This window comes from Protobothrops mucrosquamatus, unplaced genomic scaffold, assembly GCF_001527695.2.
Source record: "Protobothrops mucrosquamatus isolate PMUCROS unplaced genomic scaffold, P.Mucros_1.0 scaffold3961, whole genome shotgun sequence".
Classification (NCBI taxonomy): Eukaryota; Metazoa; Chordata; class Lepidosauria; order Squamata; family Viperidae; genus Protobothrops; species Protobothrops mucrosquamatus.
This window is the reverse complement of record NW_015389902.1, coordinates 2,968-30,104: the sequence shown is the minus strand read 5'-3', so window position 1 is coordinate 30,104 and position 27,137 is coordinate 2,968. Positions and strand designations below refer to the sequence as shown.

Genomic DNA, 27,137 nt, shown 5'->3' with positions numbered 1-27,137 from the left:
AAAAAAAAAAAAAAAAGGAAAAAAGTGATGAAGTACAGGTAGTCCTCGACTTACAACAGTTCGCTTAGTGACTGTTCGAAGTTACAATGGCACTGAAAAAAGTGCCCCCCAAGCCACAGCCGAGCAAGACACCTGCCTGCCCAACCGGCGGCGCTCTTCCTCCTGTCTGAGGTTTTCATTGTTCTGAGCATTTCTGTTGAGGATTGGCAGATGGGGTGGGGTGGGGTGGGGTGTTTGGTTTTTATTCCCCCCGTCTGATGGGTGGTTGCAGCAGGTTTTGGTCACTTCACATGACCCTGGGACACTGTGACCGTCATAAATATGAATCCGTTGCCAAGCATCTGAATGTAAATCACAAGACCCTGGGGATGCTGCAACATTCCAGCTGATCGGCGCTTCTTCTGGGCTCAGCAGAAGCATCAGGATCAATGCTGCTTTCCAGCTGATTGGTGCTTCTTCTGGGCTCAGCAGAAGCACCAGGATCAGCGCCGAGCTCCAGCTGGAGCCTGGCGCTGATCCTGGCGCTTCCGCTGAGCCCTGACAGCCCCGAAGAAGCACCGATCAGCTGGAAAGCGGCACTGATCCTGGTGCTTCCGCTGAGCCCTGACAGCCCTGCAGCTCCAGCCATCTCTCGTTCAGGCTTGTGCGGTGCTGCCACCGGTTAAGCTCATTCCCCTCCCCTGCTAGCACTTTTCTAGGATGGTCGCGTACCACCTGCCAGGTGCCAATGTACCACAGGTGGTACCCATACCACTGGTTGAAAAGCCCTGTTCTAGTCCAACCCCCTGCTCAAGCAGCAGACTCTGCTTGAACATCAAACTCATTTAGAAATAATACACCCACTTAACACAGTTATAATTCAGCAGTACGGTTGCACGACACTCTGAACTGAAGGATGTAAACACAACTTCCGTCTGTGGCTTCTGTGGCTTTTTCCAGGATAGAATGTGAAGGAAATGGGGGCTGATCCCTTCCTCCTTTGAAGCATTGGGTGGTGTCTCAGATCTGAAGCACTGCAAACTCCAGAATCTTAAACATGAGGGGCCCTTGGTGCTCTCTGAGCTTGGTTTGTTTTCTTTCAGACATTTCATGACCCAAGTAGGTAACATCATCAGTGCTAGAAGGGAGTGGGTCTAATATCTGGCTTGTATGTCCAATGAACTTGCTACTTTCAAAGAAGGAAGGGTATCTCCCTCTCCTTTATTTGAATTCCAGTGAACGTCTCTACCTATCCAGGAACTCTGCTTTGTCAATGTTCTTGCTTGCAAGGCGATTTCATTTACCTGCAAGTAATCATATAGCACATCCTCCTTCAGTGTTTCCCACTAACTGCAAACAGAACAAGGACGCCACTTTTAAACGGGCCCCATCGACTCAATCCGCCTACTGTTCATTTACCAAAATCAAAATCAGAAAAGTATTTTCATATCTACCTTTTCTTCATTCGCCGCCAATAAAGATTCCACGGCCTTCTTCATCTTTTGGACCTCAACATCTAAAAGGTAAAAAGTTACCGCTTACAAAAACATGGAAGGATAGAAGGAACACCATTTCTTGACCAACTCTACAGTTTAGCATGGACCAGGACAGGGGTGGGCAATCTTGGCTCTTTTATGACTCGTGGACTTCAACTCCCAGAATTCCTGAGCCAGCCATGCTGAGGGGAAAGGGAGAGGTTTCCAAGCTGAGCCATGCTGGCTCAGGAATTCTGGGAGTTGAAGTCCACGAGTCATAAAAGAGCCAAGGTTGCCTACCCCTGGACCAGGAGAAATACAAATGGACTTCCTCTCAATTAAATCCAAAATTTAAGCAGGAAGAAATCAAATTAGTTTTTAATGGAGCAAGGGGCATGTGGTGATTCATGCTAGTTGAAGATTAAAATAACCGTCATTCCTTGCACGCTTCTAATCCATTACACTACTGAGAGCATTCAAAGACACTGCAATCCAGCTTGTTAAGTTGAAGTTCAACATGAAACCATGGTGCTAACCAGGTTGACAAATTTTAAGTCGGGAACGATGTGTGAAGGACACAAAAGCAAAGTGAAGTGGGAATTCTAAACCAAAGGACTTTCCGATTTTTTGACTCACTCTTACCCACTACGCAACTGTAGCTCTGCAAAAATACAAGGGAATGCTCAATCTTATTAATTTATCAGGAATGTTAGAAATCTCCAAAGATTAAAACATTCCCTATAGTTTGAAACAACGATGACTCTTTTGTAACATCAGCAGCCGCATAAAAAGAAACTGAACAGCTGAAGAAATGTAAAAAAGGAAAATAACAGTAAAAGACGAGGCAACGGGATGGTGTCAATAGATTAGAAGCGATTGTGAAGTAAGATATTTGTGATAAAAGGGTGGATATATCTGTTGTGATCAAAAGTCATGCCGATATGTGTAACTTCAGCTTAAGTTTCACCAAAAAAAAAAAATGGTTGAAGACAGTACCGGGTATGACCTAACCAGATGCTAGCTGAACATATGTTTGTGAATTTTGATAAATAAAATTAATTAGTCTTGTGAGAATGGAATTCATCAAAGTTATTTGTTGCTCTCAGATCCACTCAATCAATTCAGCTGAACTGAAATGGAGACTTTTGTATTACATGCTCAAGAGTGTTCCCAACTATAAACCAAGGACTGGAATTATTACATTAGAAACCCACCACTTCCTTTAAAGCAGGGGTGTCAAACTCAATTTCATTGAGGGCCGCATCAGCATTGCGGTTGTCCTCGGGGGGCCGAGTGGGTGCGGCCTACTGGGTGGGCGTGGATGGAGTGGGTGTGGCCTACTGGGTGGGCATGGCCAGCTCTACATCGTTCGCATCAAGGGTGCCTGTGGGGGGCCTGGGCAGGAGTGGGACAGATCTGAGGGTCTCTGGCAGAAGGGGGTGGGTCTTGTTGTGCATTTGGTCTTGTTGTGCATTTGTCTTGTTGTGCATTTGTCTTGTTGTGCATTTGGCCTTTACAAACTACTGTATTAAGATACTGTGTTAAAAATAGGTGTGAGTGTTTGTATGACAAAATAGCCCTTTTCCCAAACGTGCTTTTTCAACCTTAACCTGGATGACTGAGAATCTCCGTAGACAAGGAGTGTCAAACTCAATTTCATTGCGGGCCGCATCAGCATTGCGGTTGCCCTGGGGGGGGCTGGGGGTGTGTGGCCAGCGTGGGTGCAGTCTACTGGGTGGGCGTGGATGGAATGGGTGTGGCCTACTGGGTGGGCATGGCCAGCTCTACATCGTTCACGTCAAGAGTGCCTGTGGGGGCCTGGGCAGAAGTGGGACAGATCTGAGGGTCTCTGGCAGAAGGGGGTGGGACTGAGGCAAGCGCCAAGGCATGGTCCATTTCTTCATTCCTCACAAAGGGGGACACCTCCCCAGCATGCACACAGGGGGCGGGGCCGACACGGCAGGGACTGGTTCCTCGCTGTTTCCAGACAGCCTTGTGGAGCTAAGACTAAATGCCTTTCAGCATAGATGGCCACCACAAAATTGTACATTGGCTCCCGGCCGGCCTAGGGCAGGGCCAAGGCAGTGGGAGCCATTCCCTCACTGTTTCCAGGATGGCTTCACGGACCACATGAAACCACTTTGCGGGCCGCATCCGGCCCCCAGGCCTTGTGTTTGACATGTGTGCTTTAAAGGGAAAATACAGGGAATCTCGACTTACAACAGTTCATTTAGTGAGCGTTCGAAGTTACAACTTAGGACCCATTTTTCACACTTAGGGACCACTGCAGCATGCCCATGGTCGCCTGATCCAAATTCGAATGCTGGGCAACTGGCTGGTACTTATGACGGTTGCAGTGTCCCGGAGTCATGTAAGAACTTCTGACAAGCAAAGTCAAGAAGGAAGCCAGATTTAACAGCTGCAGCGATTCACTGAACAGCTGTGGCAAGCAAGGTTATGAAAAGGGGGCAAAATTCACTTCATGGCTGTCTCACTTAGCAACAGAAATTTTGGGCTCCGTTGAGGTCGTAAGTCGAGGATCACCTGTAGAGCATTTAAAACACAAGGGTTCCCCTTACAGTTTCCCTCAGATATTCACTGAATGAGAGATGAAGAGTGAAGGTGAGGGGTTGAGGATTAATATGATTTTAACATGATACATGCAGGAAGTGCTACTGGGAAAACAATGTATGACATGTGTTTGGGAGAGGACACCAAAAAAACCCTTACTTTTGTCTTTCAGCTTCTTTTTACAATTGTCATCTGTGCAGGAAGACCCATGAGATTGAAAAATTAGATTCCGAGCATTAAAAGCATGTTCAAGACAAACCAAACGCAAACTCCCTGTTTTCATTTACAAATATAAAAATCTAGAACTTCCGGGCGGTTCATTTAGCACGCCTATTCCAAGTTTCACACCCCTAACAGCCTTGTGAAGTTGGGCTGAGGGTGAGTCAGCTGTCTACAATCACTTCCTAAATTTCCATGGCTGAGATTGACCTGATTTTAAATCTTCCGCAACTTAACCTCTTAACGTCTAAAGCGCAATGCGATTATTTGTGGTTCACACAAGGCCATCGTAAATGATCTGCCTCATGGCTTTAGGCCAGCAGTTCTCAACCTATGGGTCGCGACCCCATTTGGGGTCGATCGACCATTTCACGGGGGTCGCCAAGCAAGGCTGTCCGCCATTTTTTCCCCTTTTCCGGCGGGTGCCTTACTCCCTTGGGCTGGGCCAGCTGGTGGTCGGCCTGCTCCGTCTCTGCCGCTTGCCAGCTACGCCTCGGCTGGCGCAGGGGGCGGAACCACGCATGCGCGGCGCTTCCGGGAAGGGAAAGTCCTCGACTTACGACCGGTTGGGTAGTCCTCAACTTACGGCCGGTTTAGTCCTCGACTTACGACCGGTTGGGGGTCTCGGCATTAAAAAGGTTGAGAACCACTGCTTTAGGCTAACCCATCAAATATAAAGCCTTCGCAATAATATAGATGTCTTTATTAAAGAAGGACTAGGGGTGACATGATAGCAGTGTTCAAATATCTCAGGGGCTGCCCCAAAGAAGAGGGAGTCAAGCTATTCTCCAAAGCACCTGAAGGCAGGACAAGAAGCAACGGATGGAAACTAATCAAGGAGAGAAGCAACCTAGAACTAAGGAGAAACTTCCTGACAGTTAGAACAATTAACCAGTGGAACAACCTGCCTCCAGAAGCGGTGAATGCGCCAACACTGGAAGTTTTTAAGAAGAGACTGGACAGCCATTTGTCTGAAATGGTATAGGGTTTCCTGCCTGAGCAGGGGGTTGGACTAGATGACCTCCAAGGTCCCTTCCAACTTTATTATTATTATTATTGTTGTTGTTGCTGTTGTTGTTAATAATAATAATAATAATAATAATAATAATAATATTTTAAAATTTAAATTAAGCTAATAAAATTAGTGATAGTAAGTGTTAAATAACTAATATTATTTATTAGTTAAAAAGTTTTTTTAAAAAAACACCAAATACACCCTCCTTATTCCCAGCTGGATAAATTGCAGCAAGGATTGCAATTCTGTTAAGCTGTCTACAATCACAAGTTGACTTGAATGGCATCTAAACTCAGTGAATAAATTAGCTGCTATTTATTAAACTCGTGACTCACCCACCTTCAGGAAATAAAAACCAGCTTACAACACCATAAATAAAAACTTACAAACTCTTTCTTTATTTTAAGAAGTCCGTGCTTGTTTAGCTTTATTAAAGCTGTACATTTAGCTGTTCCTCGTTCTGCAAACATTTTAGCAATCTTCGGCACAAGCATCTCATGCTTGCTGATGTTATAATAATAATAATAATAATAATAATAATAATAATAATAATAATAATAATAATAATAATAATAATAATAATAATAATAATAATAATAAAGTTGGAAGGGACCTTGGAGGTCATCTAGTCCAACCCCCTGCTCAGGCAGGAAACCCGTTTCTTCTTAAAAACTTCCAGTGTTGGTGCATTCACCGCTTCTGGAGGCAGGTTGTTCCACTGGTTAATTGTTCTAACTGTCAGGAAGTTTCTCCTTAGTTCTAGGTTGCTTCTCTCTTTGGTTAGTTTCCACCCGTTGCTCCTTGTCCTGCCTTCAGGCACTTTGGAAAATAGCTTGACTCCCTCTTCTTTGTGTCAGCCCCTGAGATATTGGAACACTGCTATCATGTCCCCCCTCGTCCTTCTCTTCGTTAAACTAGACATACCCAATTCCAGCAACCGTTCCTTATATGTTTTAGCCTCCAGTCCCCTAATCCCGAAGGGTAATCCCGAAGGGTAAACGTTTGGCTTTTGGGATGCGTGTTTTAAAAGAAAATTCTGCCCGCCAAAACTCAGCTACTTAAAGAATGTCCAGAGTAAATTTGCTACTCCTAATGACTTACTTGTAGGGTGTAGAGGGAGAGGCAAATACAGTTTCTGCCTTCTTTAAAAAAATAAATAACAATCTATGCCCAACGTTTCTCAACCTTAGCAAGTTTAAGATCTGCGGGCTTCAACTTCAACTGTGTGAACTCCCACAATCCCCCAGCCAGCATCACAAAAGCGGTGTTTACCGTTTTTGCCTCACCTTTGCCATTTAGGTCAATGTCTCCTTTCCCTTGAAGGGCCAATTTTTCTTGCAATTGTTTTATTTCCGATTCCTTCTGTTCTAATTTCTCTTTTAAAGACAATAGTTCTTCCTGGGCAGACAGAAAAAAAAAATAGAAAATCAATATATTTGGCTTTCACTTTTAAAAAAGACAGCTTTAAACCGAAGTTGGCTGTTTAAAGTAGAGATGGCATTCATTTATTTTTAAATAATCATATCAGATTTGGCCAAAAGGGGATCACATGACCCCGGGACACTTTGACCGTCATAAACATGAGTCATTTGCCAAACATGTGGATTTTGATCATGCAACAATGGGGATGTTGCAACAGTTGTCACTTCAATAAGTCACTTCAAAGGGTCATTAAACAAATGATTGTAAACTGAAGTTTACCTGTGCAAATATAAAATATAAAAATAATCTCTCTTCTAGCCACAAAGTCATCCATCTCTGATTTAAACATTTAATATCCTGGGTTGAACTGAAAGGTGATCCTAAAAGGATCTTCCTTGCCATTTAGTCATGCATGACCCATTTCCCCCAACAATTAGGTATACAATACTGACAGCACAATTCTACACTCGCCTGCTTTCAATGGAAGTGACTCCAGATTGAAAGTTCTTAAAATGACATCTTTCACAACACAAAATGCTTCGGCATGCTTTTAGGCTTAAAATCATAAAAACAGTGCATATGTAGGAATGTAACTATGTGCTCCGTACATTTGTTCGTGGGGAAAAATACAGACACGGATAAAAGAATTAACTATGATAGTATATATATGGGGATATCCCACAAATGTAAATATCTTGCTCAAATTATAAATAGTTTTTGATTTGTTTCTTTGTTTGTTTTTAAGGAAACTCAAATTAACATACACCATCATAAAATGTTTAAATAGGAAGGAAAGAATTATAAAAGTTTAGAACTGTGTTTCAGGATTAAGATTCAAATAATAGAACAGGATTAAGATTCAAATAATAAAGGATTAAGATTCAAATAATAGAACATCTTCATATGGATGGCCCTGGCAAGGAATAATTCATTCTCACATACAACCCGAATGAATCTATCATGTTGGGACTCCTAACTCCATAACTGAATGCCTCTCAGATTTATTAGTCACTTATCCCCCAAAATAATTGGCTAAAATATCAGAGAACGGATGGAATTTTATCCTTAGACATGGTTCCAGATTATCTTTCTGAGAACGGCTGATTTTTTTAAAAAATTCCTGGATGTCAGCAGTTGAAACTCAGGGTCAGGGGGTTAAAAAAAAGAAATTCAAGCCAAAATCAAAAACAGTGGGCAGGCTGAGACCCAGAGTGGAATTTTATTCTTAAAAATTGTTCTGGATTCTGGATCACAGAAAAAGCTGTGTGTTCTTGTACAGTTGTGTACCAAGCAGTGGAGAGTGATACAGCATATATATTGTATACAAAGGGAAGATCCAGGGGTAGGCAACATGGCTCTTTTATGACTCGTGGACTTCAACTCCCAGAATTCCTGAGCCAGCATGGGAGAAACTTTGGCCCCTTCATGACTTGTGGACTTCAACTCCCAGAATTCCTGAGCCAGCCATGCTGAGGAGATATGGAGAGGTTTCCATGCTGAGCCATACTGGCTCAGGAATTCTGGGAGTTGAAGTCCAGGAGTCATAAAAGAGCCAAGGTTGCCTACCCCTGGCCTAGGGAATTGCAATGCAGGAAAGACAATTTTTGTTTGTGCATGTGTGTTTGTGTATATAGACAAATACATACAAGCCTACACAAACACACGCATAGACACATATACTGTATACTTCCTAGCCTCCCTTTTTATAAAATTAAAATGCTAGAGGGATCCAGTGACCCAATTTAAAATTTTTTTAATGCAGATAGGCCAGGGGGTAGGCAACCTTGGCTCTTTTATGACTCGTGGACTTCAACTCCCAGAATTCCTGAGCCAGCCATGCTGAGGGGAAAGGGAGAGGTTTCCAAGCTGAGCCATGCTGGTTCAGGAATTCTGGGAGTTGAAGTCCACGAGTCACAAAAGAGCCAAGGTTGCCTACCCCTGAAATAGGCCAAAAATCAAGGAATCTTCTCTGCAACAGAAGCATACTTGTCAGCGAAAATATAACAGGTTAACACAGCCTGAAATCCAAAATGGAATACCTAAGATTGTGTTTCTTTTTAAGCTCAGCTTAATGTGGTGAACGCATTTCAAGAAAGAAACCGGCAGCTGATGGTTTTCTGCGTTATGCTAAATCAAATCTTTCTTTTAAATAGAAACAGAGATATTTTAGAAACATACACAGAGATATTTTGGTTTAGCTGGAGACATAAATAAATAAATCGGAGGGATTTACATAGGAACAGGAGGGGAAAAAATCCATACATGCATTACACCAAAAAAAAAAAAAGTTTAAAAATACAGACAAACAAGATGGCAAAGAGGGTTACGAAAGCCATGGAAAATAAATGATTCAAAAACCACCAATCTACCAGACCTTCAGCATTTGGCATTTTTGCTCCATCCGCTGTTTTTCATACTGCATCTGGCCCACTTTGATTTTCATGCTAGAAAGTTTGGCCATTAAAGACTGGCAAGAGGGACAGAGGATTGAAAGAGAAGTAAAGATGTAGGAAGGGAAAAGGCTAAATAATAAGAATAATAAACAGGACTACGTTCAAAGCAAAAGAGCTGACTTTCAATCAAAGATACGCCTATCAAAAGACACCAAACCTTGGAAGCAGAAGACCTTATATTAGCTGTTCAATACGAAGGACAGATCTAACAGGAATTGTGCAATGTGTCTGGTCAATTGGGTTTAACTGTGCTCTGGGTTCGATCGCCAAAGCTTGTGCTTTGGACTATGTGAGAAGGTGAATCTTCCCATCTGTCTTCAACTTCTGAAAGCAATCTTTTTCTCTTGGATCCAGTCCCATTAATAATGATTAATGATTGTCCCTCAAGCTAGAAGGACATCATAGAACAAAAACAGATGATTTTCAGTTCAGAGTTTCTATGAACCTTGGCCCATGACCTTGCCAAACTTACACCTCTCCAAAAATGTAAGCACATAGAATTTCAGGCAGAAGTAAATAAACTATCATAGAGACATAGGACTTGGTGACAAAGAGCTTTTTTTTTTTTTTTTTTTTTTAAGGCCAATGATCTTTCTTCAGACATCCACCAACCTAAACAAGAGTTTCTTTGGGACAAGACATAATATTCTGACTTTGGAGTTATTACGAGGAAGATATTCTAAACTTCCATTTGCGAAACGTGTTTGCCCATTAAAACTGGAGATGATGAAAAACTGTCCAACTCAGTAATTTTCTGTAGCTTCTATAGAGATATTTGTAATTCCTATAACCTGCCCCTTTTACATCAATCTGACAATACTTCTAGTTTCGTCCTTTTTTTGTGGATTGTAAATCAATTAGATTATGGCCAAATATTAAGCAGCATTTGTAAAAATTAGGCATTAATTGATAAAGTCCTCCCACAATTATAACATACCTTTTGTATCAACTATCACGATTATTTATATTATTCAACTTTTATTTATTTTTACATTGTAATCAGTTATACCTTCAATCTTTGGCTTTGGGCTGTAAGAAAAGATTGGGGAGTTTTAAGCTTGGGAAATGATATGGCTGCTTTCAGACTAGAGGTAGGGAACAATTGCCCCTTTATGACTTGTGGACTCTCAGAATTCCAGAACCAGCATGGGGGAACAATGGGCCCTTTATGACTTATAGACTTCAACTTCCAGAATTCCAGAGCCAGCATGGGGGAACTATGGCTTCTTTATGACTGGTGGACTTCAATTCCAAGAATTCCTGAGCCAGCATGGGGGAACTATGGTCCCTTTATGACTGGTGGACTTCAATTCCCAGAATTCCTGAGCCAGCATGGGGAAATAATGGTCCCTTTTTGACTGGTGGACTTCAACTCCCAGAATTCCTGAGCCAGCCATGCTGGCTCAGGAATTCTGGGAGTTGAAGTCCCCAAGTCATAAAAGGGCCATCGTTCCCCACCCCTGATGTAGACAGATACTATGTTTGTGCTCCTGCATACACAAAGCACAATTCTGGAGTCAAATCTAAGTAATCCTCAACCCCATTGTTGGCCTTTCCTAAACAGTTCTAGAAACTAACTTTTCATATGGCTCTCCAATGTGATCTTCCAATTAGAATGAAATTATATACCCAATGAACATCTAACTTTGTCTTTCAAAAGAAGGTATCTAACCATCTTCTTTTTCTACACCAGCAAGATAATTAGACATTTTAAAGAAAGTGTGTGCTAATTTCTTCTTCGCAGGTGTGACTCCTTGGTCTTTCATTTTGTGAATTACACCCTTAAGGGATAGCGTAAAAAATACAGAAAGATCGTCGAGTTAGGTTTCTCCAATTCCTCAATCCTCTTCTTTCCATGATGCAAAGAAAGAAATATTACTAGCCCTTCATAAAGACAGTTTCATAGAAACAGCTCCTAACCATTACCCATTTCTACCACCTTAAACACAAGCTTAAGTCAATCACGTACTGGTGACCATATCCACGAACCAACTTTAAGTAGAAAAGAGACATGAATACGGATACACAAGTCATGAGGCATAGACTGCTGAAGATGTGTTTCTTTATCTGGAACATGGACTTACTTTGGTAGATTTAAGCTTTTTCTCATATTGAAGTCTTTCCCTGTCCATATCTCCTACTTTTAGGCGCAAATCATTAACCTCCTGCATCAAATCCTGTTTTGAAGTAAAAGAAATGAACAAAGAAGATTTGAAAATCATGAAAACGAGTAGGAAAATGCACTAGACACAGCTGAGCTACTTCTTCTATCTTCAAAACACAGTTTTAAAATGACATCAGCTGGTGCAGTGGTTAGAGTGCAGTATTACAGGCAGACTCTGCCCACTGCCAGCAGTTTGATCCTGACTGGCGCAAGGTTGACTCAGGCTTCCATCCTTCCGAGGTCGGTAAAATGAGGACCCAGATTGTTGAGGGCAACATGCTCATTCTATGAACCTCATAGAGCAGGGGTAGGCAACCTTGGCTCTTTTATGACTCGTGGACTTCAACTCCCAGAATTCCTGAGCCAGCCATGCTGAGGGGAAAGGGAGAGGTTTCCAAGCTGAGCCATGCTGGTTCAGGAATTCTGGGAGTTGAAGTCCACGAGTCATAAAAGAGTCAAGGTTGCCTACCCCTGTCCTAGAGAGTGCTGTAAAGCACTATGGAGCGGTACGTAAGTCTAAGTGCCGATGCTATTGCTGTTTAGAAAAAGGTGGAAGCCAATGAGATGGAAATATCTAAGCAAGCCAACTATCTGGGACGCATACAATGAAGGAAGAGCGTTCCCCCAAACTCACTGCAGAAAGCCAAATACCACATCCCAGAGTATTAAAGCAGCTGCATCCTCTAAGGCACTCAAAGCAGCTGCCTCAAAGGACATCCCTTTGACTTTAATAGGGACGTTGAAGGAGAAACTCCATGCAGTTACTTAGTAAAAATGATGAAGTAATTTGCCGTGGCATTTTCCAAATTTTTTTTTCCAACTTCGCAGTGTAAGCCTACAGTCCAATTTTCTCCCATTGTCTCGCATTCAAATATTAACCAAATCTGGCCTTACTTAGCTTTTCAAAAGCAGCCAAGGCTGAGATACTCTGGGGTCCTTGGTGCTCTCTGAGCTTGATAGTTTTCTTGCAGACATTTCATTACCCAACTAGGTAACATCATCAGTGCTGAAAGGGAGGGGAGTTTGCTGTTATTTTTATATAGGGAGGAACTACGAATGTAGACAAACAAGTTAAGAATCACCAACAGCCTAATGAAGTAACCACCAAGGCTACATTGATAGGGCAAGGTAGTAGTATATAAACAGAGAGCAAGCTCTACTCCCTTCTAGCACTGATGATGTTACCTAGGTGGGTCATGAAATGTCTGCAAGAAAACCACCAAGCTCAGAGAGCACCAAGGACCCCATCGTTCGACTCTGAGCTACATTTATTCTCTTCTATGAGATACAATCACCTGCCTAGATTTTACTTAGTACAAGTCTGCTGATCACATCAAATCTTACTTCCAAAAGAAGGACTTACCATTAGAAGACACCAGCTCAGAGATGAGAGCAGTTAAAATATGAGCATTCAAAGGGAATAATTCCAGATTTACTTATCCCAGATTTCCCACATACAGCAACCGCAGAACAAAAATTAAAACTGCAAAACTTTTGGTTCCCTCAAATGTCATTGAAAAACTGCATTAAAAATAGGCATCTCACAGAGATATTCACATCAAATCTCTCTCTCTCTCTCTCCCTCTCTCTCTCTCCTCTCCCTCCCTCTCCCTCTTTCTTTCTTCTCTTTCTTTCTCTTTCCTCTCCCTCTCTTTCCTCTCCTCTCTCTTTCCTCTCTCTCCCTCTCTCTTTCCTCTCCCTCTTTCTCTCTTTCCTCTCCCTCTCTCTTTTCTCTCCCTCTCCTCTCTCCCTCTCTCGTTCTCTCTTTCTCTCTTTCCTCTCCCTCTTTCCTCACTCTCTTTCCTCTCTCTCTTTCTCTCTCTCTTTCCTCTCCCCCCTCTCTTTCTCTCTCCCTCTCTCTCCCTCTCTCCCTCTCCTTCTCCCTCTCAGATGACCACATCATTTCCCTTTTATTCCTCCTAGACATAAACTTCCTCTTAGTATCAGTTTTGGGAAACAAAAAAAATGAAAATAAGGAAAGAAGCCACGCTTTGCTGTGTTTTCAGACAACAAAAGTATTCTTGCTATTTCCTATCAGGATTGTGAAACTGTTTGATTTTAAAACCTCTGCATGCCAAACTTTTCAAACAAGGGCCCTTACGCATAATTCCCACATTCTTGGTAGCCACAACTTGACATAATGGAAGGAATTTGGGTGGCCATTAAAATAATCGTCCCAGATGTTCTCCTTTCCACTTGTAAGTAGGAACACTTAGTACTGCATGTGCTACTCTGTGTAACAAGTTCTCGCTGAGTTTCAACTTTCTTCATCGCTACACCTGGTTCTTGACTACCTTTCATTTAGTGTCGATTCGAAGTTACAATAACGGCACTGAAAAAGTGACTTATGACCGTTTTTCACACTTACGACCGTTGCAGCATCCCCATGGTCACATGATCAAAATTCAGAGGCTTGGCAACTGACTCGTATTTATGACGGTTGCAGTGTCGCGGGGTCACGTGACCACCTTTTGACAAGAAAAGTCAATGGGGAAGCCAGATTCACGTAACAGTTTAACTCCCTTAACGAGCCTGGCAAAAAGGTCGTAAAATGGGGCAAGACTCACTTAACAAGTGTCAGGCTTAGCAACAGAAATTTTGGCCTCAGTTGCGGTCATAAGTCAAGGACTATCTATGTTCCACCTCACTTGAAGACCTTCTTTGAATTGAGAGAGAAAAAAAATCCCTTCGGCCCCCAGATCACATCCAGTTTCCAGGTGGAAAGAAACAACACAACACGATCTTTTCAACAGTCAGTTACACAAGACTGAACGCTAGCCAATTTTACACAAGTTTTTTTTTCTCAACACAACACTGGTCAGGGGGGATATCAGCTGTTGATACAGCATTGGCCAAAATTGTGGAAACCTTTTGGGAAAAGTGTACAGTAGAAATGCCACCTTTGGTTAGGTTTCCACCCATTTTTCTTCTAATTTCTTTATAACAGTAGCCTTGTTCACTTAATAATACTATTTTACGTCGTTTTCTGGGCGACCAGTCAACTCTTTGCACCATTGCTTTAATTTTATTACATTTTACAAGCTCGCTAAATGAAAGAACACAAAAAACCCCAACCAATTGGATAGCCATCACATAACACACTGACAAATGTCCTCCTCTCAGCTTCAATACATGACATCAATCACTGGATCCTCCTGTGATCTGATTGGCTCATTGCCAAAGCAAGATGACACCTGATTGGCTCTCTAAACACTCATGCTCATTGGCTACCATCAGATGAAGGAAAGCTACCTGATATCAACCTAAGCAAGTTGTGTTTCCTTTTTCTGGTTATTTGGCTATAACTTTTCATAGAATACAGTACAGATAATTGAACAAACTTTGTTGCATTACATTCTTGATTAAATTATCTTTCCATTGATATATAATTTTATGGTACTACTCCAAAAAAGGTTGTGTTATTAGCCATCAAACCTCAAAAATACACTTTTCCCAAAAGGTTTCCACAATTTTGGCCACTACTGTAAGGTGTAAAGATCTATAAAATATTCTAACAGTAAAATAAAGCATCTCAGCATTAAAATCTATGGAGTTTAAATCTTAGGATCGGGGTCCCAGAGCTGTTTTTTCACAAGGCAATTGGACTTTCTTGTTTTTCTTTGAAGCCATTTTACTTCTCATCCAAGAAGCTTCTTCAGCTCTGACTGGATGGTGGGGAATGGAAGGATTTATTCCCCACTATCCAGTCAAAGCTGAAGAAGCTTCTTGAAGAGAAGAGAAACGTCTTCAAAGAAAAACAAGAAAGTCCAGGTACCTCGTGAAAAAGCACCTTTGGGACATCTATGACCTGGATGACTGAGAATCTCCATAGACACTTAGGACTAGGATTAGGTCTCCCTCTGATTTTGCAAACCACTGTATAAAATTTAACCACTTTTTAAATATTTCTTCGCGCCTGGGGCTGGAAAAATATTGTTCCAAAGACCTCAGAGAAGAGGGAACCAATTGGAGAACGGAAAGGATCAGGATAAAGATCCCACGGTTGCCTTGATCCCAAATCTACCTTCCTACAAATGGTCCTTTTTTTCACAGAGCACCTCAGAGACATGACCTCTTGCTAATGAGAATGGTCTTCTAGAATATTCTAGACCAGGGGTAGGCAACCTTAGCTCTCTTATGACTCGTGGACTTCAACTCCCAGAATTCCTGAGCCAGCATGGCTCAGCTTGGAAACCTCTCGCTTTCCCCTCAGCACGGCTGGCTCAGGAATTCTGGGAGTTGAAGTCCACGAGTCATAAAAGAGCCAAGGTTGCCTACCCCTGTTCTAGACCACAAGACTTTGAAATGAAGATGAAAGCCAGCCTGGAGGATTATTTTTTTTTCTTTTTTGTTCAGGGTAATAGTTTCCAACAAAGCAACATTATTGTTTCATTTGGGGCTTGGAGGTTTAGAAGTGACCAACATTACTGCAGCCCCTTAGTAACAGATCTCCTGTTTTTATAGCCTGCTTGAGAATGTAAAGCAGGCGATTAAACCAGGACTCAGAAAACCACAATACAGGGTTGGTAGATAGAGAGAAATGATATTGTTAGTCCCTCGAGCTGTACAATCCTGTTCTGCTTCCTATAGCTGGTGCCAAATCTGAATGATTTTAACTGCTTCCAGATGGGGAGGTATTACTCATCCACTTCAGATAGGAACAGAGAATAACAGAGTTGGAATGCACCTTGAAGGTCTTCTAGTCAACCCCTTGCTCAAGTAAGAGGCCCTATATCATTTCAGACAAATGGCTGTCCAGTTTCTTCTTGAGAACCTCCAGTGATGAAGCACCTACAACTTCTAGAGGCAAGCTGTTCCACTGATTAATTGTACTCGCTGACAGGAAATTTCTCCTTAATTCTATTTTGCTTCTTTTCTTGATTACTTCCCATCCATACTTTCTCGTCTTGCCTTCAGGTGCTTTGGAGAATAGGCTGATGCCCTCTTCTTTGTGACAGCCCCTCAAATACTAGAAGACTATCATATCACTCCTTGTCTTTCCCTTCATTACACTAGACATACCCATTCTTCATATGTTTTAGCCTCCGGCCCCCTAATCATCTTTGTTGCTCTTCTCTGCACTCTTTCCAGAGTCTCAACATCTTTTTGTATCATGGTGGATGCAACAGCACTGTTAAGTACAGATCATGTGTTAAGAAATCTAAGGCAAAACGTTTCAGCCATGCTGAACCTGGCTTGACTCACATCTGCATCTCTGAATTTGTCTTCACAATCTATCCTGTCCTTTTCCACTGCAGTCAACTTAAGCTTCAGGTTGGAGACCTCAGCCATGAGATCCAACTTCTGAGTTTCAAGAGATGTTCTGCTTAAGAGCTCCTGTTAAAAATGAAAAAAGAGAATCGATGGTTTAAAGGAGGGAAGAGAAAGATGGGGTGTCTTTGAAGGTCCTGCCAAATGAAGAGGGAGAAAGGAGAAAGGGGAGGAGGGGGAGAAGGAGAAGAAGGAAGAAGGGAGGAGGAGGAGGAGGAGGAGGAGGAGGAGGAGGACGACGACGACGACGACGACGACGACGACGACGACGACGACGACGACGACGACGACGACGACTACAACTGTGGGGTCCTTGGTGCTCTCCGGGCTCTGTTGTTTTCTTGCAGACATTGCATGACCTAACTAGGTGCACCTGATGATGCTACCTAGTTGGGTCATGAAATATCTGCAAGAAAAAAAATATGTGGATATGTGGGCCAGCATGTGCTGTGTGCATCAAAAACAGAGGGGAGATTCCACCAAACAAAACCCCTAGATTCACAGACAGAAGTTGGAGGTACCTGCTGTAGCATTTCTTCCGTTGCATTCAGCTTCTCTCTGTTTTCCTCCAGGCACAATTCCAAATCCCTGATCTTCTCTCCCTGAGCATCCACTTGGTCAGTAAGGACACTCACCTGTTCAAAAAAGAAAAAAAAAGAATGAAAACAAATGATGCCCCTCAATCTCTGAGTATGCCCACCAGAGAACGTGCCTTCTTCAGTCATTACACACTGATTTGATCTTTTTGGGAAGGTATTGATAGCAACTCAAGATTCTTTAACTATCTGACTCATAATTGATACCCTCCACAAACCTGAAGACATCATTGCTTGCTCGAATACAATCAAATCAAATTTATTACAGCCCTAAGAATAGCAGAATAACAGAGTTTGGAAGGGACCTTGGATAGTCTCAGTCATCTAAATCACGGCTGTCCCAAAGGTGGGTTGTTGTTTTTTTTTTCAAAAGGCTGAAAGAATGGAATCCTTCCGTTCTGTCAGAACTGAAGAAGCTTCTTGGATGGGAAGCAAAACGTCTTCAAAGAAAAAGAAAGAAAGAAATTCCAGTTGCTTTTTGAAAAAGCACCTTTGGGACCAATTCCCTGCTCAAAGGCTGGAAATAAACAAAATCTATATAAATAAAAATGTAAATGTTTGTTTGTTCAAAATCTTAAATCTCTGAAAGTTCTTCACTGATTGCTTTGAAATTTTGACACAACGTTGCAATCGAATACGCGCGTGTTTTTATATATCTACTATTATATAGATGTCACACCTGTGATAGGTAAAAACATAAAAGCAACACACGCTTTTACCAGACTGAGCCACAGCAACGCATGGCCGGGTACAGCTAGTATTGAATAAAAAAAAGCATTACATCTTTGCTTGCTTTAATAGTTTTAAAGTCTCGTTTTTGGTCTAAAGGGACTACAAAGGAGAATTCCCATCCTACACAAATATGTTGTTGTTGTTAGTTGCGAAGTCGTGTCCGACCCATCGCGACCCCATGGACAACGTTTCTCCAGGCCTTCCTGCCCTCTACCATCTTCTGGAGTCCATTTAAGCTCACGCCTACTGCTTCAGTAACTCCATCCAGCCACCTCATTCTCTGTCGTCCCTTTCTTCTCTTGCCCTCCATCTTTCCCAGCATTAGGCTCTTCTCCAGTGAGTCCTTCCTTCTCATTAGGTGGTCAAAGTACTTGAGTTTCAACTTCAGGATCTGGCCTTCTAAAGAGCAGTCGGGGTTGATCTCCTCTAGGACTGACCGGTTTGATCGCCTTGCAGTCCAGGGGACTCTCAAGAATCTTCTCCAGCACCATAGTTCAAAGGCCTTCATTCTTTGGCGCTCAGTACACGAATATAACCGACGTTATTTATGTGTAAAATAGGCCTGAAAGCAATGGAACTCACCGGTCAATATTTGACTTTAAAAGCTCAATGTGGAAGGTCTTCTAATCAACAACTTAGGGAGACAGCTTCCTACATTTTTCTTTTCCACAAGGGCTATTTAATCTTACCCTCCACTGATGGCAGCCAGGGAAGGGAGCCTCTTTGAGTAATGTTTTCAGCAACTCAAGAGTTTCTTTGATTAATGTATGTAATTCTCAGAGGAACAAAAAAGCTATGTGCTGCAAGATAACAGGGCTGATTTAAATCTGTCAGAAACATGGACGTAAACTTTAGTTAATTGTAAACTCATTATAAGGCGAGATGATGAAGCTGAAGACAAGGGTTAACAAGATCCTACTAAGAAATTATGGGATGTTGCATGCTACAAGTTAGATCCTCCGAGAACACGTGCTGCATCAGAGATGAATCAAATGTTGATAAAAGAACTCATTCTGAACCCATTATATCCGAACTGTACACAAAGTGATTTTATATCTTTTTAAGCTTCTCATCTCCTATTTTGGGTGATGTTTCTCTGCTTATCTGTGTGCAGAAATAAAAAGATAGTAGTAATAATAATAATAATAATAATAATAATAATAATAATAATAATAATAATAATAATAATAATAATAATAATAATAATAATAATAATAATAATAATAATAATAATAATAATAGTCCAACCCCTGCTAAGGCATGAAACCCTATATCATTTCAGACAAATGGCTGTCCAGTCTCTTCTTAAAAACTTCCAGTGTTGGAAAATTCACCGCTTCTGGAGGAAGGTTGTTCCACTGGTTAATTGTTCTCACTGTCAGGAAGTTTCTCCTTAGTTCTAGGTTGCTTCTCTCCTTGATTAGTTTCCATCCTTCAGGTGCTTTGGAGAATAGCTTGACTCCCTCTTCTTTGGGGCAGCCCCTGAGATACTAGAAGACTGCTATCATGTCCCCCCTCGTCCTTTTCTTCATTAGACTAGACATATCCGATTCCAGCAACCGTTCCTTATATGTTTTAGCCTCCAGTCCCCTGATCATCTTTGTTGCTCTTCTCTGCACTCTTTCTAGAGTCTCAACATCTTTTTTACATCGTAGCGACCAAAACTGAATGCAGTATTCCAAGTGTGGCCTTACCAAGGCCTTGTAAAGTGGTATTAACACTTCATGTGATCTTGATTCTATTCCTCTGTCAATGCAGCCTAGCACTGTGTTGGCTTTTTTGGCAGCTGCAGCACACTGCTGGCTCCTATTTACGTGATTGTCCACTAGCACTCCGATATCCCTCTCACAGTTGCTACTACTGAGCAAGGTACCCCCTACACTAGACCTGTGCATTTGGTTTTTCTTGCCTAAATGTAGAACCTTACTTCTTTCACCATTAAATTTCATTTTGTTAGATAGCGCCCAGTGTTCAAGTCTGTCCAGATCCTCCTGTATCCTAAGCCTGTCTTCTGGCTTATGACTTTCTGACTTGGGGTCTGTTTGGGCTAAGGGATCTGGAACATCCACAGCTAACATCGTTATCTTTTTCTTAGCCTGTTACTGAATCCCTGATAATCTATAGTTCCTAAGCTTTCTTAGGAACCCTTCTAAGATAGTTCTGCAAAATCTATTTGAAAAGTGCTGCTTGTACGCAACTCCCTATCAAGAACCAAAACTTTATTAGGCAGAGAGAAAGAAAGAACATGCCAAATTGAAAAAGCACTCACTTGCAGAACAAGAGATTCCTTGTCACTTTCCAGCCGAGTCAGCCGTTCCTGGTAGACATCTCCGTTAGCAGACAAATGACCATTAATCTGGAAAACAAAAGGAAAAGATTAGGTCGATGTCACATGGCTTTCTAGATCCATTTAAAAGACCACGACAAAGTCAAGATCCCTTCCCACCCCATGCCCCATATATTTATTTTCTGTTTACACTTTTATATCTCTCACAAAACTCCAAGATGATACCAAAGATGATTAGAGGACTGGAGGCTAAAACATATGAAGTAAAAAAAAAAAAGTAAAAAAAGTAAAGTTCTACATTTAGGCAAGAAAAACCAAATGTACAGGTATAGTATAGGGGGTACCTTGCCCAATAGTAGCAACTGTGAGAGGGACCTCGGAGTCCTAGTGGACAATCACTTAAATATGAGCCAGCAGTGTGCTGCAGCTGCCAAAAAAGCCAACACAGTGCTAGGCTGCATTAACAGAGGGATAGAATCAAGATCACATGAAGTATTAATACCACTTTACAATGCCTTGGTAAGGCCACACTTGGAATACTGCATTCAGTTTTGGTCACCACAATATAAAAAAGATGTTGAGACTCTAGAAAGAGTGCAGAGAAGAGCAACAAAGATGATCAGGGGACTGGAGGTTAAAACATATAAGGAACAGTTGCTGGAACTGGGTATATCTAGTTTAATGAAAAAGAAGGACGAGAGGTGACATAATAACAGAGTTCCAATATCTCAGGGGCTGCCACAAAAAGAGGGAGTCAAGCTATTCTCCAAAGCACCTAAAGGCAGGATAAGAAGCAATGGATGGAAACTAATCAAGGAGAGAAGCAACCTAGAACTAAGGAGAAACTTCCTGACAGTTAAAACAATTAATCAGTGGAACAACCTGCCTCAAGAAGCGGTGAATGCTCCAACACTGGAAGTCTTTAAGAAGACACTGGACAGCCATTTGTCTGAAATGCTATAGGGTTTCCTGCCTGAGCAGGGGGTTGGACTAGATGACCTCCAAGGTCCCTTCCAACTTTATTATTATATTATTATTATTATTATTATTAAGTTGCAGAAATTGGGTATGTCTAGTTCAGGGGTAGACAACCTTGGCTCTTTTATGACTCGTGAACTTCATCTCCCAGAATTCCTGAGCCAGCCATGCTGAGGGGAAAGGGAGAGGTTTCCAAGCTGAGCCATGCTGGCTCAGGAATTCTGGGAGTTGAAGTCCACGAGTCATAAAAGAGCCAAGGTTGCCTACCTTTGGTCTAGTTTAATGAAGAGAAGGCCTAGGGGTGACATGATATGGAGGACCATACCTCAACAACAATTTTCCACAGGAGAATGGTTTCACGGTCATGGAAACCCAATAGGAGATTTCACTGAAGACGTACATTGAAGATCAGATCGCATATAATCTTATTTTCCAGTAGATGGCATCTTTGGACTACTGCAAATCGAGCTTCTTCTGAAGAACTTTCACGTCGCCATCAGAAGAGACAACCACATTTTTAGGGCTGCCTGGCCACCTAACTACTGACCTGTAAGCTGATTTTTATTTTTCATTTTTAACAGATGGACAGCGCAAGATTGTAACTGCAAACTGGGCTCAAGCCCATTTTTCTAAACCTTCCTTCCCAACAGAGAACTGGACGGCCTACATCATCATTTTTTAATATTGCGAGTGACCTTCACAATATTAATTGGACATCAGCTCACATGATGAATTATGGAAGAGGTGAAAGTAGTTATGACAACAGTAGATGAACTGGTCATTCATCCTAAAAGGCTGCAGCTAGCAGGTGCTGCTTGCAAGATAGCAAGAAGCAATGCAATCCTCCCACCTGCATTGTCAGTTTAACATCAAAAGTCAGTTACATGAGAAGATAACAACCCTCTATCTAAATTCTTTCTTTCTTTCTTTCTTTCTTTCTTTCTTTCTTTCTTTCTTTCTTTCTTTCTTTCTTTCTTTCTTTCTCTTTTTTCTTTCTCTCTTCTTTCTTTTCTTTCTTTCTCTTTCTTTTTCTTTCTCTCTCTCTCTTTTTTCTTTCTTTCTGTCTCTCTCTCTCTTCTTTCTTTCTTTCTTTCTCTTTCTTTTTTCTTTTTCTTTTTCTTTCTTTCTCTCTTTCTCTTTTTTTTCTTTCTTTCTCTCTTTCACTTTCTTTTTCTTTCTTTCTCTTTCTTTTTCTTTCTTTCTCTCTCTTTCTCTCTTTTCTTTCTTTCTTTCTTTCTCTTTTTTCTTTTTCTTTTTCTCTCTCTTCTTTCTTTCTCTTTCTTTTCTTTCTTTCTTTCTCTCTTTCTCTTTCTTTCTTTCTTTCTTTTTCTTTCTTTCTCTCTCTCTCTCTTTTTTCTTTCTTTCTGTCTCTCTCTCTCTTCTTTCTTTCTTTCTGTCTCTCTCTCTCTTTTCTTTCTTTCTTTCTTTCTTTCTTTCTTTCTTTCTTTCTTTCTTTCTTTCTTTCTTTCTACTTATTTATTTGTTAAATTTACAGGCCACCCATCTCACTCTACAAAGCAACTCACTCATCACAGATAAAAGTAATAGGGAAGCGCAAAATCTTGTAAAAGACTCGGAGACAAATTGCATGGCAACGCCATCGAATTTTGACAAGCTTGTCGCATCACATCACACTGCACTTGTGTCAGAAGCACTAAGGCACTTCCGGGTTGAAAGGATTAGCGGGTGAGATCACCGTTGCCTGGAGGACACACACTTGGGAGCTGGAGCGAAGGACGGGAGCTCAACCTCACCCCACAGCAGCACTTGAGTCTCCACCGCAGGCTTGCTAACCTTCAACCCAGCGTTCTAACCGTGCAAGCCACCATGTTCCTTTGAGAAGTATGTTAAAGTATGTTAAAAAAAAATCCTGGGGTCTTTTTAGGCTAGCAAGGGTAGGCAACCTTGGCTCTCTTATGACTCATGGACTTCAACTCTCAGAATTCCTGAGCCAGCCATGCTGAGGGGAAAGGGAGAGGTTTCCAAGCTGAGCCATGCTGGCTCAGGAATTCTGGGAGTTGAAGTCCACGAGTCATAAAAGAGCCGAGATTGCCTACCCCTAGGGTAGGCCCACCATTTCTTTTTTTCACTATAATTTAATATTACCCATTTGTTTGTCTCACCATTTGGTTTTGCAGCCATTCCATCAAAATCTCTGCTGTCGAATCGGGGACCTGGCACCGCAATCCTTCTTTTTCATCTATTTCCATCATCTCCAACAAACCCCGAAGGTCTTCCACCAGATGCAGAACCCGCAAGCTTCCCATGAAGGGAGACGTTGGGGATTGGCAATCAAACAAGCCATTGGAGTATTCCAGTGCTTTGGACCCTGGAGAACAAGAACAAGGGTGAGAATAAGAAGGCTAGAACATACAAAGAACGGCTGCGGGACTTGGGTTTGGCCAGTCTAAAGAAAAGAAGAAATAGGGGAGACATGATAGCAGTGTCCCAGTATCTGAGGGGCTGCCACAAAGAAGAAGAGGCGGTCACGTTATTCTCCAAAGCACCAGAGGGAAGGACGAGAAACAATGGTTAGAAACTGATCAAAGAGAGAAGCAATCTGGAATTAAGGAGAAACTTCCTGACAGTTAAAACAATTAATCGGTGGAACAACTTGCCTCCAGAAGTTGTAAATGCTCCATCACTGGAAGTTTTTAAGAAGAGATTGGACAACCATTTGTCTGAAATGGTATAGGGTTTTCTGCCTAAGCAGGGAGTTGGACTAGATGACCTCCAAGGTCCCTTCCAACTCTGTTATTCTGTTCTGTTCTATTCCTTATTCTATTCCTTATTCTATTCTATTCTATTCTACATTCTGTTCTATTCTATTCTCATTCTACATTCTATTCTACTATATTCTGCATTGTATTCTATTCTATTCTGTTCTATTCTACATTCTATTCTACATTCTATTCTATTCTGTTCTGTTCTATATTCTATTCTATTCTATTCTATTCTATTCTACTCTACTCTACTCTACTCTACTCCTATTCTATTCTACTCTACTCTACTCTACTCTACTCTACTCTACTCTACTCTACTCTACTCTACTCTACTTCTATTCTATTCTATTCTATTCTATTCTATTCTATTCTATTCTATTCTATTCTATTCTATTCTATTCCATTCCATTCCATTCCATTCCATTCCATTCCATTCTATTGTATTCTATTTTGATGCATGAGTGATATTCTACTTTATTTATGGAGTTTTCAATGCACGGTTGGCTCCTTGGACAAAAAGGACGCTAGCAGGATATGGACCAAGACCCATGCTAACGTACTACTTTAATTGGGATTTTTTTTAAAAAAAAGTTTTTGATTACCTTGCTATCAAATCTTTTACAACCTGTGCTGTCCTCGGATCTGATAAGAAAGCAGCAAATGACAGAATTGACAGATTGAAAACAGAAAAGGAATTTTTTTTAAAAAAATGGGGTAAGATGAAACTCTGGACGATCATCAGCCAGGCTGTCAAAAAAACCTCAAACTTGACAACGGATTTATATCCAAAGCCACCGTAAACACTCAGGATGTAATACCACTACCGAATATCAATTACCAGGAATTACCTTGGACTGAAAGAGCAGAATGAATATAAATGCCACGGGGTAAAATAGTTCCAACATAATGAAAGCAAATAAGTTGAGTTTGATTTCTTTCCTAGATCAGCAGAACTCCCGATAAAGGTGGTCCTCGACTTACGACCACAATTGAGCCCCGCATCTCTGTCGCTAAGCGAGAAATCTGTTAAGTCAATTTTGCCCCCCTTTACGACCTCTCTTGCCCCAGTTATTAAGTGAATCACTGCAGTCATTAAGTTAGTGACAGGGTTGTTAAGTGAAACTGTCTTCCCCATTGACTTTGCTTGTCAGAAGGTCACAAAAGGAGATTACATGACCCTGGGACACTGCAACCGTCGTTAAGTATGAGTCAGTTGCTAAACATCTGGATTTGGATCATATGACCAAGGGAATACTGCAACGGTTGTTAAGTGAGAAAAACGGTCATAAGTCCCTTTTTTCAGTGCCTTTGTTCACTAAACAAACTGTTTTAAGTCAAAAGACTACCTGTACTGGATCAGTCCCTATAGACCGGGATTCTTCAAACTTGGCCACTTTAAGACTTGAGGACTTCAACTCCCAGAATACCCCAGACAGCATGGGGTGGCTGGCTGAGGAATTCTGGGAATTGAAGTCCACAAAGTCTTAACCTTTCCAAGTTTGAAGACCCACCTGCCCTCAACCATAAGGTTTCTCCTCCTCCTCCTCCTCCTCCTCCTCTTCCTCCTCCTTCTTCTTCTTCTGCCATATCCGTTATCGGACGTTGGCAATCATGTTGGCAATCCTGTTTTTATCAGCAGCCGCACGAAAAAGTGCTGCTGAGTTTTGTGCAAACCAGTCCCTTACATTTTGAAGCCACGATGTTCTTCTTCTGCCTGGACCTCGTTTGCCTTCAATCTTTCGCTGGAGGATTAAATGGAGTAATTTTTCTGGGCGTCGCATCACATGTCCGAAATATTCTAACTTTCGTTTTTTAATTGTTTTGATGATTTCCCTTGGCTTTCCCAGGTGGCTTATCACCTCCCCATTTCTGATCCTGTCAACCCAGCTTCTACGTAACAGCCAGCTGTAAATCCACATTTCAACTGCTTCTAGTCTCTTCAGGTAGCCTTCTGTCAGAGACCAACTCTCTACACCATAGAGCAGGACAGGAAAAATATAGCATCTGACAAGCCTGAGGTAAAATGTAGAGATAAGGAAGAAGGTGGTGGACGTTCTTCTACCTGCAATGATGCCATCCATCTGCTCCAAAGCTGCGGCCAGCATTTCACTCGCGTCGCCCATCATGGTCATCCTTCTGTAGGGTAGCCACCGCTAATATACCTAGAACAACGAGGCGACAAAGAGTTAGGTTGGATTTGCACATTTCAGAAGCCAATCTGAAACAACCTGCAAATTCAGTTCAGCGTTGGTTGAACATCAAGGGTTAGAGACTATTAGAGACCATTTTCCCATAAGGCACACGATCCAGGTTTGCTCCAACCTAGCTTGGGCTGTAGGGAAATGAAACCCCGGAGTAGTGGGAGTGTGTATGTATGTCAAAAGAAGGGACTGCATTCCAGCTGGGAAACTTATTTTCCGGAACTCATGCCGAGTTGTCATCTGTCTGGTTTGTGGAACATCTGTTTCCTTCCAGAACTAGCAGATGTCAAAATCATTCTCGGGAGAACGAAAACACTTAACAACAAAATTAACAAGCCACGTTCTGTGCCTCCGATGTAGTGAGCTGTACCTCACAAAAGGGTAGGCCAGAGGTAGGCAAGCTTGGCTCTTTTATGACTCGTGGACTTCAACTCCCAGAATTCCTGAGCCAGCCAAGCTGGATATTCTTACTTCCCCCCCCCCTTCCAAATTTTACAAGCTACCCAGCTATATTTTCTGCAAATCAATTTCTAGAAAGCTGGTCAGAAGGCTGGAAGGAATTCCGGGTCTAATGCGATCACCGTTGCATGCGGATTGTGTAACAGCTGCAACTGTGATTATCTGCTAACCCTCCCCTACACAAGAGGTGCAATTTGTAACCTGTATCCGACGAAGTCTTCCGATCCAGCTGATCACCGGCTAAAATTAATTCATAAAGTGTATGAATTCATGAACTATGATTTAAGTAAAATTGATTCCCTGAAGTATCTCAATCACGCTCTCCGGTTTCCAGGAATTTGGGATTAAGTTGCTCTCCGACCATTGTTAACGTGGTTGCATTTTGCAATTTCTGCTATATTCAGGGCACATGCAGTGGGGAGAATTCAAATCACAGTAGCAGATGGCATCCTGCTGAAAGTAGGGGAAATTCTCCAAAAATAGCAGCAGATCGAAAAGTCCCCAAGCTGCTTATGTCATATTTCGGATGGAATAATATTCTACGCTGAGTGGATTGCACCTCAATCAATGTTGGGTCGTTTGCTGTGACTGA

General features: G+C 41.8%; 1 protein-coding gene across 1 annotated transcript in view; it reads right to left on the bottom strand.

The window, feature by feature from the left end:
- LOC107298428 (liprin-beta-1-like) overlaps positions 1 to 26,047 on the bottom strand; it is a gene marked incomplete at its 3' end in the record, with an annotated part of 41,940 nt that extends 15,893 nt beyond the window's left edge. The window contains exons 1-10 of the mRNA XM_029286520.1: positions 25,948 to 26,047; positions 23,286 to 23,491; positions 20,167 to 20,253; positions 17,091 to 17,204; positions 16,504 to 16,635; positions 11,219 to 11,311; positions 9,056 to 9,148; positions 6,546 to 6,657; positions 4,185 to 4,217; positions 1,434 to 1,495 (exon numbers count right to left, since the gene is read on the bottom strand). Of these exons, the coding sequence (XP_029142353.1) occupies positions 1,434 to 1,495; positions 4,185 to 4,217; positions 6,546 to 6,657; positions 9,056 to 9,148; positions 11,219 to 11,311; positions 16,504 to 16,635; positions 17,091 to 17,204; positions 20,167 to 20,253; positions 23,286 to 23,491; positions 25,948 to 26,017 (1,002 nt within the window). The remainder of the gene's footprint in view (positions 1 to 1,433; positions 1,496 to 4,184; positions 4,218 to 6,545; positions 6,658 to 9,055; positions 9,149 to 11,218; positions 11,312 to 16,503; positions 16,636 to 17,090; positions 17,205 to 20,166; positions 20,254 to 23,285; positions 23,492 to 25,947) is intronic.
- Positions 26,048 to 27,137: the final 1,090 nt, after the last annotated feature.